Source organism: Oryza sativa, chromosome 3, assembly GCF_034140825.1.
Source record: "Oryza sativa Japonica Group chromosome 3, ASM3414082v1".
NCBI lineage: Eukaryota > Viridiplantae > Streptophyta > Magnoliopsida > Poales > Poaceae > Oryza > Oryza sativa.
The window spans coordinates 36,536,012-36,552,362 of record NC_089037.1 but is presented as its reverse complement, the minus strand read 5'-3'; the positions used below and the strand labels follow the sequence as shown (position 1 = coordinate 36,552,362).

General features: G+C 43.2%; 1 protein-coding gene and 2 long non-coding RNA genes across 5 annotated transcripts; all 3 read left to right on the top strand.

The window, feature by feature from the left end:
- The first annotated feature begins 4,073 nt into the window (after positions 1-4,073).
- LOC136355795 (uncharacterized) lies at positions 4,074-5,761 on the top strand. Its single transcript, XR_010740211.1, has 5 exons — positions 4,074-4,235; positions 4,342-4,557; positions 4,656-5,029; positions 5,126-5,318; positions 5,399-5,761. It is a non-coding gene; the product is annotated as an uncharacterized lncRNA (long non-coding RNA).
- A 4,994-nt stretch (positions 5,762-10,755) lies between these two features.
- Positions 10,756-13,280, top strand: LOC4334767 (uncharacterized). 2 transcript variants are annotated; one of them, XR_010740209.1, is made up of 5 exons: positions 10,756-11,098; positions 11,618-11,869; positions 12,221-12,319; positions 12,899-13,034; positions 13,164-13,280. It is a non-coding gene; the product is annotated as an uncharacterized lncRNA (long non-coding RNA). The 2 variants fall into 2 exon arrangements; XR_010740210.1 differs by lacking the exon at positions 13,164-13,280 and having other exon boundaries at positions 12,450-13,155.
- Positions 13,281-13,994: 714 nt separating this feature from the next.
- On the top strand, positions 13,995-16,216 carry LOC4334766 (DNA-directed RNA polymerases II, IV and V subunit 8B). Of its 2 annotated transcripts, none has more exons than XM_015777530.3 (5): positions 13,995-14,069; positions 14,260-14,347; positions 14,878-15,035; positions 15,229-15,332; positions 15,871-16,216. In XM_015777530.3, exons 2-5 carry the CDS (start codon positions 14,275-14,277, stop codon positions 15,980-15,982), a joined length of 447 nt encoding a protein of 148 aa, XP_015633016.1. In that variant the 5' UTR covers positions 13,995-14,069; positions 14,260-14,274; the 3' UTR covers positions 15,983-16,216. The 2 variants fall into 2 exon arrangements, with proteins under 2 accessions (XP_015633016.1, XP_066164933.1); XM_066308836.1 differs by having other exon boundaries at positions 13,995-14,108.
- Positions 16,217-16,351: the final 135 nt, after the last annotated feature.

Genomic DNA, 16,351 nt, shown 5'->3' with positions numbered 1-16,351 from the left:
GGTTATCAACGGTTCATAAGAACCTCTTTGCTGTCAAACAAATCCTAACATGTTCCTAGCTTCAGCCAGCTAGCTGCCTTCAACCTGATTGAAGCTTCTTGACCTGTTAAATGCGTGGAGCCCACCTCATGGGATGGCATGAATGTGGAGTTTAGTACCACCTTGCTTATTCTAGGAGAGGGGGACCTCCTTAAAAGGGAGGATGCCCTCCTAGCCACTTGAAGCATGTGTAGTGGAGAGAAGAGGGGAAACACGCGCGCGCTCGCTTGCCTGGCAGGGCAGGGCAGGCGGCGCGCGTGCACGACATACGCGTCGAATGGTCCGCAAAATTGGCTCCTCACCCTTGCGCAGATGCAGCCTCCTTTTGCAGTTTTGTTTTGCCGCAAATTTGGATTCATTTTTGTTTTGGAAACGTTCCGAAAAATCCGTTGCGTGCAAAACGACGTGGAGTCCGGATAAGTTACGCGCGACTTATCCAGTTCGGTTACGCGCAGTGGAGATCGTGCGGGCGCCCTGATCAAGTGACCCTTCTCTATATAAATCGACCCGCCGTCTTCACGCAACACACGCGAAATCAATCTAGGGTTTGCCTCCGACTCTGTGCTGCGCCGTCGCTCGTAGATTACTCCATCCCGCTCGTCGGCGTGCACCTGCGATCGGGAGAGCAGGTCTCTGGAACCTCTGCCTTCGACGTTCTGCACCGGGAGAAGGCGGCAATAAGTTTTTTGGGAAGCGCTTTGCGCGACTGCTCCCTGTTCGTCCGCGACGGCTCGTCTTCCTCTTCGCTCGCGTGCTGCGTGCCTTCGTAGACGCTTGCAATCGCGAAAAGTTCCTGCCGAGTAGCCGGTCTTTCTACCACCTCGGTACGTGTTCAATATGTTGCGCATATTTGATCTGTTCATGTTATACTGTGTAGTTTATATGTGTAGATCTAATGATGCGTTCATGCTAGTTTTCATCTGTAATGTCATGATTTATTTATGGAATAGATTAAATCATTATATGCCTATAATCTCAACAAGAAGAAAATTCAAAAGCTTGTTTCACTGTTCTCAGTCCTCATCCACGATAGAAGGACGTAAGCAGCCCCCATGAAACACATTTCAGACATGAATTCATTTCGAAAGTAGGGGAAAAAATGGCATGCTCCTCTTTTAGCAACTAGTTGGGTGCACGTGCGCTGCAACGGGAACAATTAATATTAAATTTTTTTTTGCAATTGACAAACACTCAAATTCTATAATTTGACAATTTGCCCCTAGTTGCGCAGGTCTCCGGCAGCATACAATTTCAAGGCGATAAGTATACATGTTGTAAATTAAAATTAAAATTCCTAGGTGTAAGGAAATTATCACCCTTTTGTATCTTGAGGTTTATTCACATGCAAGGCAGCATAGTTCAATAAGCCATGAAGATGCTTCTCTCTTATTATAGAAGTTGTTTCTAACCTAGTTATTAAGTTCACTTTGTCACTATGCTCCTAAAATGATCAGTCCTGAAGTTATTGTTTACACTTCAGCAATGCTTATAGATGTTTAGTTGATTACAACTTTACTTTCAGTCCACAAAATTTGGCATCCATGAAAATCTGCTCTCTAATTGAGCTACTATATTAATTGATCATTTGTTATAAGGCTAGGCTAACTTATTCACTTAGATGACTGAGATTTCTTTTGAACCAAGGGTTGGCATTTCGTGGGCATGATGAAAGTGAAGAGTCTAACAATAGAGGGAATTTTATTGAACTTTTGAAATGGCTTGCTAAAAATAATGAAGAAGTTGATCGGTTGGTCTTGAAAAATGCTCCTAGAAATTGCATCTTGACTTGTTCTAGCATACAAAGGCAAATTATCTAATGTTGTGACGGGGAAACTACTAGGCGGCTCATTGAAGAACTTGGTGATGATCATTATTCAATTCTAGCTAATGAATGTAGTGATATTTCACATAAAGAACAGCTAGCTCTTTGTTTGCATTATGTTGACAAATTTGGAAGGGTATGCGAGCGGTTTTTTGGAGTAGTTCATGTAGCTAGTACCACCTCCGCTTCACTTAAGAAAGCAATTCAGACTTAACTAACTGATCACCACTTGACTCTTACTCAAATCCGTGGTCAAGGATATGATGGGGCTAGCAACATGAAAGGAAAGATTAATGGGCTGAAGACATTGATTTTGAAAGAGTCTCCTTCTGCCTATTACATCCATTGATTTGCACATCAACTTCAATTGGTTCTTGTTTCTTTTGCCAAGGGAAATGATGATTGTGTATGGTTTTTCACTCAAGTCTCTCACTTGCTGAATATTATTGGCTCCTCTTGTAAGTGTCATGACATGCTTAGAGATGTTAGAGCTCAAAAACTTGTGGAAGCACTTGAATTGGGTGAAATAGAAAGTGGGATTGGATTAAATCAAGATATGGGATTAGCTAGGCCTGGTGACACTCGATGGGGTTCTCATTTTAAAACTATATTGCATATTATTGGTATGTATAGCACAATTCAGGATGTACTTATAACTCTTGGTAAAGATCTCACACAAAGAGACGATTGGCCAAAAAAACATGCTATGGTTGGGGCTTTTGAATCATTTGACTTTGTTTTTAGTGCTCATTTGATGCTTGCCATTCTTGGATATACAAATGAGTTGTCTATGTCTTTGCAAAAGAGAGACCAAGATATTGTGAATGCAATGACACTAGTAACTTTGGCAAAGGGAAGAATGCAAAAATTAAGAAATGATGGTTGGGAAGAATTCTATGAAGGGACTGTTCTTTCATTTTGCACTAAGCATAGCATTAAAGTTCCACTCTTAGATGAGAAATATGTGCCTCATGGGAGATCTCCAAGATTTTATCTGGACCAAACAAATGATGATCATTTCAGAAGAGAAGTTTATATTGGTGTTATTGACAAGATTAGCCAAGAGCTTAACAATAGGTTTGATGAGGTTAATATGGAGTTGTTGATTTGCATGGCTGCATTAAACCCTTCTAATTCATTTGCTTCTTATGATGCACAAAAAGTACTTAAGCTTGCCAAGTTTTATCCTAAGGACATTTCAAGCATGGATATAATAAGACAATAATTCCAAGCAGCGAATTTTATTGAAGACATGAGACAAAATGAAAGATTCAAAAGCCTACAAAATCTTGGTGAGCTCTCTGTTAAACTTGTCGAGACAAACAATGTCCTCTATGATTTGGCCTATTTGCTCCTTAAATTGGTATTGATCCTACCGGTGGCAACAACAAGTGTTGAGAGATTGTTTTCTGCATTATGTCTAGTGAAGAATAAGCCGAGAAATTGTACGTGTGACAAATTGTTGAATGATTGTTTAATACTTTCATTGAAAGAGATGACATAATTAACACTTCCATGGGTACGAGAGCTCATAGAGTAGAAAAGAAGTAGTACTGTAATCCTCTACTTATGTAATATTTTTTATATTTGGACTATTACTGTTATATTTTTGCAATTTTTTTGACTCAAATGCCTATTTTATCGGACTTATGATGTTAGAGATATTATTGTCATATTTGTGTCTGAGCAAAATTTGGATATGTATAAATTGAGTTCGTGGTGTCAAAAAGTTTTGGATCGTGGAGTAGGAGCACCCAGTGAAAAATTCATGGAGCCGCCTTTGTATATATAGGGCCTGTTTGGTAGAGCTCCAGCTCCTAAATTTAGCTCCAGGAGTTGGGTATGTAGTGGAGTTGTGGAGTTGCCTAAACCCAGCTCCACCTCTCTAGTTCGGGTCTATTTGGTAGAACTCCAACTCCTAAATTTAACTCCAGGAGTTGAGTCTGGAGTGGAGTTGTAGAGCTGCCTAAACCCAGCTCCACAACTCTAGTTCATTTTGTGAGAGAGCTCCATTCCCAGTTTTGGTGGAGCTGAGACTGTTTGGCTGAGCTCCAGCTCCAGGAGGGGTGGAGCTGGAGCTGTGCCAAACAGGCCCTTCATTTTGAGAGAGAGCTCCACCCAGCTCTGCTCCCATTTTAGGTGGAGCTGAAACTGTTTGGCTGAGCTCTAGCTTCAGGAGAGGTGGAGTTGGAGCTGGAGCTGTGCCAAACAGGCCAATATATATCCAACTAGAAACCCTACTCTAATTCCCCGCTCCCTTCTCCTACCCCAATCACACAACGGCGGCGGCAGCGCAAGCGGGTGGCGGCGGCGCGGGCTGGCGCGAGCAGGCGACGGCGCGAGCAGGCAACAGCAGCGGCGGCAGCGCAAGCGGGTACGTTTTCTCGCTCTCTTCTATTCCTTGCTCTCCAGATCTCATCTCCCAGAGCCGCTCTCTCCAGATCTGCCAGCGCTCACCGCTCCTTCGCTTTTTCATCCAGATCTGGGAGCAACGCCGCCGGCCGCCGTCTTGCTCGCATTGCCTGGGCCCTGGAGCTCTTCCCCGTCTTGGTGAAAAGATCCCATCGGATCAGTGAACGGCTACGGTGGCCATCGGGGGTGGTTTCGTACAAGCCCGTTGCCATCTCTACTCCGGCCTCCTAGTCCTAGAAGACGACACTCCCCGCCATCCAGAGCTGCCCTATATGGCAGAGCCGGTGCGAATTTCTCATATTACTTGTAGCATTTTTTAGTCTTACAATTTTTTTTTTGGGTTCTTTTCGAATCCAAAAACCTCCTTTTGCGTTATGCACAGGTTCAATCCCAGATTCCACGCAGCATTAGCAGAAGTGTTGTTTGTGTTACCGTCACATACCCACCTGGCGATAAAGACATATTCGGCATAGTTATTGGCCTGAGTTCAAAAAATGCCATCGTAATAACATGCGGGCATTACTTTTATGAGGAAGTTTTAGGGATCGGGGTGACTTTTGAGTATGAAAAAATTCTTGTTGACACAGATCACATTCTATTTAATGCTGATATCGCCATGATCCCTGTTTCCATACCGGAAGGTTTTGATATTACCGATGTAGAAGAGATTCCTCTGTGTGAAACGCTTCCCAGCCTGCATGAGAATATCCATCTCTTCAGTCCTGAATATTGCAGGGTTACTTCTGGGAACATTATGTAAGTCAAGGCAATTGATTGCTTTTCCAATCCCTTCGTTTTTATTATGTTAATTGAATATATTCTAATTCATTTCTGTCGTTTTCTTTTAATCAGCGGAACTACCAGCGATATAGCATTTCAGTGTAATCCTTGTATATCTGAGGACTCCGAATTTGGGGCTCCTCTTCTTAACAACAGTTTCGAATTGATTGGCATGTCTACTGGTTACGGAAGGCTGTACCTTACTGCTATAAGCAGTATCTCAATTGCACGCGCAATTGAGCGAACCCAGGGAAGACAGTTTCAGGTGATGCATTGTCTGATGAGCTCAATTCAGTATTTTGCAGTAAGTCATAAGGTTCCTCACTTTATCTTATCGGATGATAGGGAGTCCAGCATGCCTTGCAACATCTACGAAGCAACAGGCTCTAGAGTCGCATACGCTTTCACCGCAAGATGGATGACTCGGGAGTATTTGGCGGATTGAAACAACGACAGTGTATCTCATATTATTGCTAGTTTAGGTGGTGTTCGGGATGGGTTACTCTGCTAGTTAGCAGTACACTCCACCTATCTATATCTGTCTGCCTGTCTAATCAGTGCTCGTGCTGTTGACTTAGTTTGTGTGTATCTGTCTCTGAGTGAACTTACTCCTACATGTATTAGGATTCTTAACCATTGATGCGTTACGCGTAACTCAGGATCTATGCAGCCTAAAATATATTAGTACAACTATGTTTGTGGACATTTCTTGATAAATAGTCCAAAATTAGCGTCTCATGGCGTCATACCTTCCTCCCAGCACCTGCGCAGTTTGTCTATGTTGAAGTTGTTATTCATTTTTTGTCACCTCTTTAAAATTCATAATATTTGTTTTACGCTTCAAATAATTTCAAATATAAATTCTATAAAGTAGTAGATTCTATTGAGCTCTACAACTTTATCTCTATGGGAGGTCGTTTTGAATCATAGGCACGAGATTTTATAAAAATAGATATGAAACTTTGTATCAAATATTTAGTCACCTAAATTATCTCCATTTTTATATATAGAGTTTTTCACTTTTGTCTTTTTATTGTTCATTATTTGTTTTCTTCCATAATTCAAAAAAAATTCCAAAGAAATGATTCAACATGTTTTCATAGGGAACTTGTTGGCAACATTTCATACTATTTGTTGGACAATGCGCAACATTTCATATGGAGTACTCCAAAAAAATAACTCCTCCATAATTCAAAAGCATTCCAAACAATTGGCGTGGTTTTATGAAATTTACTGTTTTTTTTAAAAAAAATCATATACTCTACTATTAATAGCCCATTTTGCTTCGGATAAGTTCACTGGAGGTCCCTCAACTTATGAGATTTTCTGAGATCCCTTAACTACAAAACAAAAAATATGTACCCTAAACTCAAACAAATCGTTCGAATGAGGTCCCATGGCAATACCGACTCAAATTTTGTTTGGTTTTGCTGACGTGGCGCTCTATGGGCCCCACATATGCGCCATTGAGGCGTTAATAGACGGGGACGGAGCGGCGGCGGGTGAGCGCGGTAGTGGGCCTGGGAGGCTGGCAGCGGGCAGTGCTCTTCTTCAGCGAGCCTGGGAGGCCGGCGGCGGATGGAGCGTTGGTGGGTGAGCACGGTAGCGGAGTGGTGCTGGGCGAACGCGACAAACAGGTGGTGGGCGGAACAGGTGGTGGGCGGAGAAGGGGGCCGCACCGGCGGAGGTGGCTAGACGAAGAGCGTGGCGGCGGTGGGTGAGCACGGCCGGCCTACTCCGCCCGTCGCGTCGTCGTCCGAGCCATCCTTCCCCGACCAGATATGGACGCATCTCGGGTAGTCATGTGTTAGCACAAGTGCGAGACTCTCGAGCCCGGGGTAGCGGGGGAGCACGGCGTGAAGCTCGTGGTCCTGCATGGAGGAGTGGACAACAACGATCTCCTGTAGGTTAACAAAGGCTGGAGGAAGGCCGACTGTGTCTAGGAACTGGCAGAGACCGAGCCAGAGGCGACATAGGGAGGCACAGCCGAGGAGATCGATGGGGAACCCCACTCAATGTGCCAGGATCCATTCACGATGGCGAGTTCACCCAACCTCCTTGGAGGCGAGGAAGGCGAACCAGGACGCGACGATGTCAGGATCCACGGAGGCCAGGTGCGCGGAGGCAAGGCGCGTCGAGGCGACTGGGCCCAAGTGGGAGGCTAGCGCTGCGGTGACAACGCTCGGAGCAAAGAGGGGTGAGAGTTCGCGGTGGAGAAGGTGGGAGGCGGGAGGTAAGAGAGGATGGCGGCGAGGGTTTCGTCCATGGCAGTGGCGGCGGTGGCGACAGAGTGGGGATGGCGAGTTGGTGGGGCCATGAAAGGGAAGCGGTAACCACTACTCCATCCGCTGCTCCCGACCGTTGATGCGCTCGCCTGTCGCCGGCCTCCCAAGCTCGTTGAAGAAGAGTGCAGCCCGTCGCCGCTCCGCTACCGCACTCGTGCACCGCTGCTCTGCTCACAGCCCGCCGCGCTCGCCCACCGTCGCCCCCGTCTATTAACGCCTCAACGGCGCACATGTGGGGCCCATAGAGCGCCAAGTCAGTAAAACCGGGCAAAAATTGAGTCGATACTGCCATGGGACTTCTTTTGAACGTTTTGTGTGAGTTTAGGGGTACACATTTCTGGTTTTGCGTTGAAGGGACCTTAAAAAATCTTGTTGCTAAGTTGAGGAACCTCTAGTGAACTTATTCTGGAATAATTTGTCAACGAATCCGATTTTTGTCCTTCAACCAGAAAACCAGATATAACGAGTCCCTCAACTGTCAAACCAATGCAATATAGGTCCCATGGCGGTTTGCACGATGGTTTTAGCTGACGTGGCGCCTACGTGGCTAAATTGATTCGGTCTTCATCTGACGTGGCATTGATGTGGCATTGACGTGGCAATTTGATTTAGAAAATAATAAAAACTTTGACCCCACATGTCAGTTACACCAAAAGAATGAATTAAAAAATGGTGCGGCCCACGTGGGCCCACATGTCATTCTCACCCTTCTTACTCCTCTCTCCATCTCTCTTCCCTCTCCTCTCTCCATCCTCCAGGGGTCACGAGGAGGTCCGGCGGCGACGCGGGAGAACGACACGGCGTTGGCGGCAGGAGCGCTCCTCGTCTTCGCCCGTGGCGTCGACGCGGACCCCGCGCGGTGGCTCGTGGAGGAGTTCGGGGCCGCGGCGCCACCCGTCTCCGATGAGCTGGAGCTCGCGCGGCGCGGTGCCGAGAGCTGCACGACCGCGTCGTGGCACCCCTTCCCTGCCGTGCCGTGGCAGCTCGTGCTGCGATCCCTCCTTCGCATGACCGGGCATCCGCCGTTGGCGACGGCAGCCTTGGCATGCGACAAAAGAGGGAGTGCGTGGCGGCCGTGGCGAACACGCCGGACGGCGCAAAGACGAACCGCGGGGCGCCCGCCTCGGCGGCGAGCGACTGCGTCCACTGAAGAAATCCGACAGCACGGCCACCACCCTGCCGTTGCCGCCGGAGCGCGCCCGCACACGTGGAGTGCGGCGGGCATGTGGAGGGCGGCGGTGGCGAGGTGGAGCAGAGGCTGCATGTGGCCTCGCGCTGGGTACGGGATGAGCTGCATGAGCAGGACGTGCGGCGCCGGCGCGACGGTCAGCTAGGTCGGGCTCGCGGCCACTCGCCGATGGTCCTTGCTCTTCCTTAGCTAGGAGAGATGAGATTAAATAGGTGATTATTCTTCTTCTACCCTATAACTAGCATGGTGGCCCGCACAGATTATGCGGATAGCATCGTTATATTATCTCTCATATAAAAGTATATATGTTTTCTCATTATATTATTCGAATATATTAAAATGACAACATAATTTAAAATTTTGCAATAACTTTACAAAACTACTAATGTGTAATATCCATATTGTATTTTATATACGTGTTAGTTATTAATTATTTTTAATATCAAATTTTAGTTATTTGTAAATTATATATATTCCTATATGGACTCTAGACTCGTATTTTAATATTTTCTTTTTTTAATTCTGAATTTTCTGTAAATTGTATTTCTATATACTCTTTGCTCTTCTTCCAATATTATTTATTTTTATTTCTGAATTTTTATTATTTCTAATTGTATTTCTATGTGGACTCTAAACTCATCTTTCAATATTCTTTAATTTTTAATTTCGAATTTCAGTTACTTCTAAATTGTATTCCTATATTGATTTTAAACTCTTCTTCCCATGTTTTTCTTAATTTCGAATTTTAGTTATTTGTAAATTGTATTTTTATACGGACTCTAAACTCTACTTTTAATTTTATTATGGTTATTCCCAATTTTAGTTAGTTTTAAAAATCCTATATGGACTCTATACTCTACTTCTAATATTCCTTATTTTTTAATTCCGAATTTATATTTTTTTCTTAATTGTATTTCGATATGGACTCTATACTCTACTTCTAATATTCCTTATTTTTAATTCCGAATTTCAGTTATTTACTAATTGTATTTCTATATGGACTCTATACCCTACTTCTAATATTCCTTATTTTTAATTCCGAATTTCAGTTATTTCCTAATTGTATTTCTATATGGACTCTAGTCTCCTCTTCTAATATTTCTTATTTTTTAATTCTGAATTTCAATTATTTCTAAATTGTATTTCTATATGGACTCTAGTCCCCTATTCTAATATTCCTTATTTTTTAATTCCGAATTTCAGCTATTTCTAAATTGTATTTCTATATGGACTCTAATTTTCTTTTTCTCCGATTAATGTGAGAATTTATAGGCCATGAGAACAAACGTGGAGGCTTCTTTTTCTATTCATTTAATAATATAATAATAGATAGATAGATTCATCAACTACTGCTTACATCCTTCATACTTCATTCATCAAATCCAAGGATTCTCAAATCATAGTCATACAATCCAACGGCACGGATCCCTTACCCTCCCCTCTCTCCCCACGCACGCTCCCCACCCACCCCCACCCCGCGCACGACCCCTCTCCTCTCTTTCTCTCGCACGCAGCGCCGGCGAGAAATTTGTGATTTTGCTATCTCAAACGGATGGTTTCGCTAGAATACTATCCCTTCAAAGTGATTCATTAAAATACTATCCTTAACTAAGGGGTGTTCACTAAAATGCTATTTTGGGTCTTTTGGGTTAATACTAATGTTTTTGCTCTATTTTATTTTGTGTTGTGACCAAATTACCCCTGCTACTCCTTTCTCTCAACCTCTCTATACCGGTGGTGTACGACCTCTCTGATCTGCAGAGCAAGGCGGGCGTGGAGGAATTCGTGTGCTGCGCCACTGTGCATGGCGTCGGGCCGTCCATTGGATTGTTCGACTCTATCAGGGATGGTCAGCTGGAGTTCGTGTGCATCAGTGCATGTACCCTTGCCCTCTCCATTCCAGAAAGCAGATGCAGGAGATCTTGAACAAGGAGGAGCAGCCGAGCAGGTGGAGGAGTGGTGGGGGCCGGCGCCGGCGCTGGAGCCGGAGCCAATGCGCAGGCGCGACGGGTGTCGCCGCTGCCGATGCCGCTCCCAGGCTCCTCCTCACAACGCCGAAGCCACGGGATGACGCTGGATGAGATCGATTCGATCCGGTAAAACAGATAAAAGAGACAAGGGTATTTTAGTCAGAACAAAAATTAAAATAGAGCGAAATCATTTCTAGCAACAAAAAAATCCAAAATAGCATTTCAGTGAAGGGCGCTTTAGTGAACCTCCGTTAGTTTAGGATAACATTTTAAATTGCGATAGCAAGATCACAAATTTCTCAGCGCCGGCTGCCGCCTAACCCTAACCATCGCCGCTCCGATCCTTCCCTCCCCCGCCGCCGCCACAGACGATTCTGACGGCCCGCCTTCGCGCGCGACGCCGCCGGCGCCCCTCCCCGCCAACTCCCCTCCTCCCCTCATCCAAATCGACTCCGCCGGCACGAAAGCGCCCCTCCTCCTCGACCGCGTTCCGACACTGCCGGTGCCCCCTCGCTCCGACCGCGTTGCGCCGCCGTCGAATCCCGTCTCCATTGTCAAATTGATTGCACACTAATTTTGAAATATGGGAGCACATCAGAAGGTACGGCTAATCCTTGCTATGTCGCCAACCATTTCGATTGACTTTATTTTTTTTTTGTATAACTTCAATTTCGTTTAGTTTGGTATAAATCCTGATTGGATCGCCGCCGCCAACTGAGTACTTCTAACAGAATCAAGCATATTGATGCCTGCAACTGCAATGTTTGTGACTTTTGACATTACTTGCATGCTTGACACTCATCCAGTCAGATGCTATTGTGGCTTTTCTGAATTTTGTGATGGTGAAAGTCCCCATGGAACGTTTAGTACTAGCATTGTGTAGTTTGTATTAATGCTATAGAATGCCTTGCTGCTCATGAGTTGCTTGACAAAATGCCTCTAAAGGTTCTATCTGAAATTCTGAACATGTTAATTTGTGTCTCCCTGTAAGTTTAGATGGCAAATTTATACTGGTTAAATTTCCTACAGGAGTTATTAAAAACTGATATTTCACCAAATATTTTTGGGATTCCATCATGCAACTACTGTTTACATCTATTTATATGAATTTTGTTTCCAGGTTCTCATTATGACAGCGGATGGTACACAGATGCAATCGTAAACCTTCTGTCTATATAGTCAATAAAACAGTTTTACTGGATCCTTGAATTTGCTGTTCTGCAACGTGGAGTGTATATAGCATACTTGAGAATCATTGGTTGTCACTGCATTATAGTTGTACATCATAGATCCCATCAAATATTGGATCAATTGTGACTTGCGAGCACATGTGTGCAGCGTGAGCAGTTGGGCTGCAACTTGCCAGGGCAAGGTTAGTTTTTATTGATAGAACATTGAATTATATTTCTCCCTTTTCCTTGATCGTGATGAGATAGAGCTCAGCTGCTAATTTTGGTAAAATAAACTGCATGGTGATGATATCTTTGAAGCTCAGGCACAAAAATTTCATGATGATATGCTCCACTTAAAAATAGTTTAATTTGGGTTGGAAAATTAGGACATTACAATAATTTCTCCTATTACTTTTACTTGGCTGAATATATATGATGGAATTGCTTAGCGGTTAGTGGTATTTAACCTGAAATTGGTGCCTCGGATGATCACAGTATTTTAACCCGAATCAATTCCAATACTCGGATTTCAGATCATTGCTCAATTTCAGATCATTTGTCAAGGTTGGAATTGCTGCGGGATCATCCGAGGCCTCGACACGACATACCCTCGTCTCATTGCTCAGTTTACAGAGTCAAGTTCCAAGAAGGTATAATGCACATCCTGCGATCAAAGGAATGTCTTTGGTTTTTTAATAAAAATGAGTTTGCAGTGTATCAATGACCCTATATACCTGCTTGTTGGAGTATATTAATTCTATCCAATTGTTAATTATATAGACTGGAAAGAAAGTTCTCTTATGTCAAACGCAAGACTCCTCATCCCTGCTCCCGCAGGCCATCGATCCCGCCTGACAGCAAGGCCTAAGCATCGCTCGATCTACTTTTCTTTTTACCTGTGTATATGTGTTTGTTGCGTTCCAATTTGTTGTTCTTTGATTTGATCAAGAGCAGTTTGTCGATGGTTGATATGTTCCCTAGGGGTTCGTATTATAAATCATGTTGCTTTGTTGATCATGTTTGTATTGATCTGTTTCAGGTAACTACATGGTTGTTTGTCGATTTATTATGTTACCAAATGTAAATTATTGTGCATTGCAAAGAGGGTCATCTTTGTTTTAAACAATCTGCAACTTACATTGCATATGCGATGAGCTGTACTGAAATTCCTGACTGTTTTCTAATGATATCCTATGTGTTTTCTGATGATATTTTGTTTATTCTGATAGATCTTTTTGCTGAGGGAGCACTGGCCCTAGAGCAAAGGATTATGTAGATGTGCGGCGCATGCAGCAGCGCAATGGCAGCAAAAGTTTATCATAATATCCTCAATGATCGATCTGAAAAACAAAGTGTGCTGAAATGGTAGTATAAGATAAGAGCTTGACCATGTAGGATGCACTTGGCAAGCCTTACTGGTTCTCAATTTTCTTCTGAACGGATTTGCACATCCTGATAGCATAATCCAATGCTTCTTTTTCCCCCCTTTTTCAGGTTAATTCCAGTGGCCAGTTTGTAGGAATATCTTACATATTATGCCCTATTGATTTCTAACATATCATGGACTTTTGGAAACAAGATAAATGGAATGGCTTATGAATGCACTTTTCATTCACTCTGAACAAATCGCACTGCAATGACGTACAATTTAAGATATCGGCAATTTAAACATAGCCACTTTTGTAAAAAAAAAACAAATTTATCCCTTTTGGAAATATGTGTTTTATTTGATCAAATAATCACTGTTCATGAAGCAAACAATCAATGTTCTTGTTTTGATGGAAAAGAATATATATTTATACAATGGATTTTTGGAGTACAATTGTTTTTTCAATTGGCACGACAAGCATATATATTGGTTTAAATTTAATTTGTTCGATGTGTAGTATGAATATACTTTAAATGGTTTATATGTCCTATCTTTTTTTATTATACAATGGAAAAAACAAATGCTCTGTGCAGAGCTCAGATGGATTTGATGTACAACATTAATTGAATTAAAGCTCAATTACACATTATTGAAATATTTTTTTTTCTAACATGACATTTTTAAAGTTATGTGTAGGCACCACGTCATCCAAACAGCCTTGAGACTTATGTTGCACCGGTTTCGATAGTTGAGGGACCTATTGTGTCTTGTATCTGTTTTTTCGGTTGAAGGACGAAAAAATCGGATTCGTTGATAAGTTTAGGGATCTCGGATGAACTTATTCCTCCTAAAATTCGCGGGGACTCAGAAGTTGGGCTGGACCTGCTAGCCAAATCCCAATTGGGCCTTGCCTTTTCTGGCTTTATACCCAACCCGAGTAGCACTGCTCCGCCTTCGCCGTCTCGCCGCCGTCCTGCCTGCGATAGCCCTGACCTAGGGCGGACGAACTGACGAAGAATCCCGCTCTTCCGGTGAGCTCGCAGCATATAAAACCTCCTCCGCTATCTCCGGTTGATATTCAATCCACCCATCTCTGCGAAGTAGTCCGCCTGCTCCGCCGGAGCGAATCGAATTTTCTTTTCCGGTCACTTCGGTAGTAGTGGTTTGTGGGGGGATCGATGGCGTAGGGTTTACACTGACTGATCACTTCCTCTGATGTAGGGACGTCAGGGTGGGATGGCCGAGTTTCTCTTCGAGGACATCTTCACTGTCACCAGGCTCGACCCTGATGGCAAGAAGTTTGACAGAGGTGACTAATCCCTGGATTCTCTTTTTTTCTCACTTTCGGGAGAATGGTTTCAAAACCTTGCGCTGCTTGTTATGTGCGATAAATGCTGTGTTAGATGCTAGGATGCCCCTAAACGATTTTCTTTTTATTTCTTCGATGAATTGATGCACCGCGGTATCGTCACGTAGTTGTTTATCTGGCAATCGAGGAGCTTTGTAATTGTATCTTTGCAGCTCATGATTTAGATATTGTAAGCTTATTTACCTATTGATGCATACCTAACTGAAAAGAAAGAACCACTTCATATTTTTTCCCCTTTCAAACTTACTATGTTGTCAACCAAATCATGTTCTTGCAGAATCATGTGGTTAATTAAGGTAAAAAAAGGGGTTCTGTACTCTAGGATTGCCGCACCATATCATTTGTATATGCGTTCGCTGATGTTTCAGTCAGTACATGCTGTAAATTATATATGACAACCTTTCCTAGAATGTGTTGCTATTTATTTCAAATATAACTTCATGCTTCTTTGTCCTCTTTTGTGGGTACAGTTTCTCGTATCGAAGCTCGCAGTGACCAGTTCGATATGTACATGCAGTTAGATGTTGCCACAGATGTCTATCCTATGCATCCAGGTGACAGATTTACCATGGTCTTGGTTCCTACTTTGAACTTAGATGGTACCCCAGATAGCGCCTTCTTTACACAGGTGGTTCCCCTTGCTAGTAATTTCATGTACGACACTCAATAGTACAAGTAGGCCTTGAAATTCTGTGTAATATCGAATGCTGCTAGTTATGGATGCATAATTTGTATCCACTGTTGCTTGTAGAATTACAAAAGTGAGGCACATAGATAAAACTCCCGGTAGGCAAGTTAACACTGAAGTATCTCCTTTTCAGGCTGGCAGGAAAACTCTGGCTGACAAATATGAGTATGTCATGCATGGGAAGCTTTATAAGATCTCAGAAGACAAAGACACCTCTGATCAAAATGCTAAAAAAGTGTATGATTTTTTTTCCTTGAGATTACTAATGGTAGTCAGACAACTTATCTATGAATTTCTGTCAATAATGCTAATGCCTTATATTGTTTGCCTGTATGATGTCCAACTTCTTCTTCCTGGTACATATTCTTTTTAGAAATATTTGGCCCTGAGATGCCCTGATTCTCGAGAACAAATAATAAATGGGATTCCATATTATTTGAGCTTGTCAAGTGAGCACCTCAACAACTAGCTTGATGTTCTTTATGGCTTTAGATAAAATGTAACCATGAAGCCTTTGCTGCTAGATATGATGAATCAGGACTGTGGGTCTGCAACAGAGTCCTACAAAGGAAATTCTATAAGATATACCAAACATCAAAGGAACTTGATTTCAGTTTTAATCGATCATGATGAATTTTGTTCAGATATGAATTGCTCGACCTCTTCTTTTTTTGAATTTTATAGTAATTTAAATCCCAACACTTTCCAATATCAGGTGGTCTGAATATTATTAAATGCCATGTTGTCTCATGCTGTAATATTGTTTTACTTCCAGGGAGATGTATGCATCATTTGGTGGCCTCCTAGTGATGCTTAAGGGTGATCCCTCCAGTGCTGCGAATTTTGAGCTGGACCAGAGGCTGTTCCTACTTATGCGCAAGGTGTAGAATTGTCAAATTTTTAGGAGAAAATTTGTCGACAAATGTATAGGTAGTCCCTTACTTAAATAAATGGGTGAACTACATAATATCCTAATGTTGATGGGCCTTTGTGTGGGTCTCTCTATGCTTGAACACACCAGCTTCCCTCCAAATCAGCACTTCATCTCTAATGGCTCTGTAAACTTGCGCTGCAGTGCAATCTTTGTGTTCAAAGATTCTCAAGTTGCGCTCTTTCCATAACATCCAGCAGACCAACATACATAGGGTGTCAAAGGCCGGCCTGTAGCTTGGCTGAAACAGTTGCCGCACTTGTCGCCACCATTCCGTCAAGTGTTCCCCTTCATCCCCCGGCAAGGAAAAGGAGACTCCGAGCCA

Bases quoted from the DNA above. Each gene is read 5' to 3' on its own strand.
- LOC4334766 (XM_015777530.3), top strand. From the start codon at position 14,275: ATGGCCGAGTTTCTCTTCGAGGACATCTTCACTGTCACCAGGCTCGAC. The intron at 14,348-14,877 runs GTGACTAATCCC...TTGTGGGTACAG, and splicing joins TGGCAAGAAGTTTGACAGAG to TTTCTCGTATCGAAGCTCGC. The intron at 15,333-15,870 runs GTATGATTTTTT...TTTTACTTCCAG, and splicing joins GATCAAAATGCTAAAAAAGT to GGAGATGTATGCATCATTTG.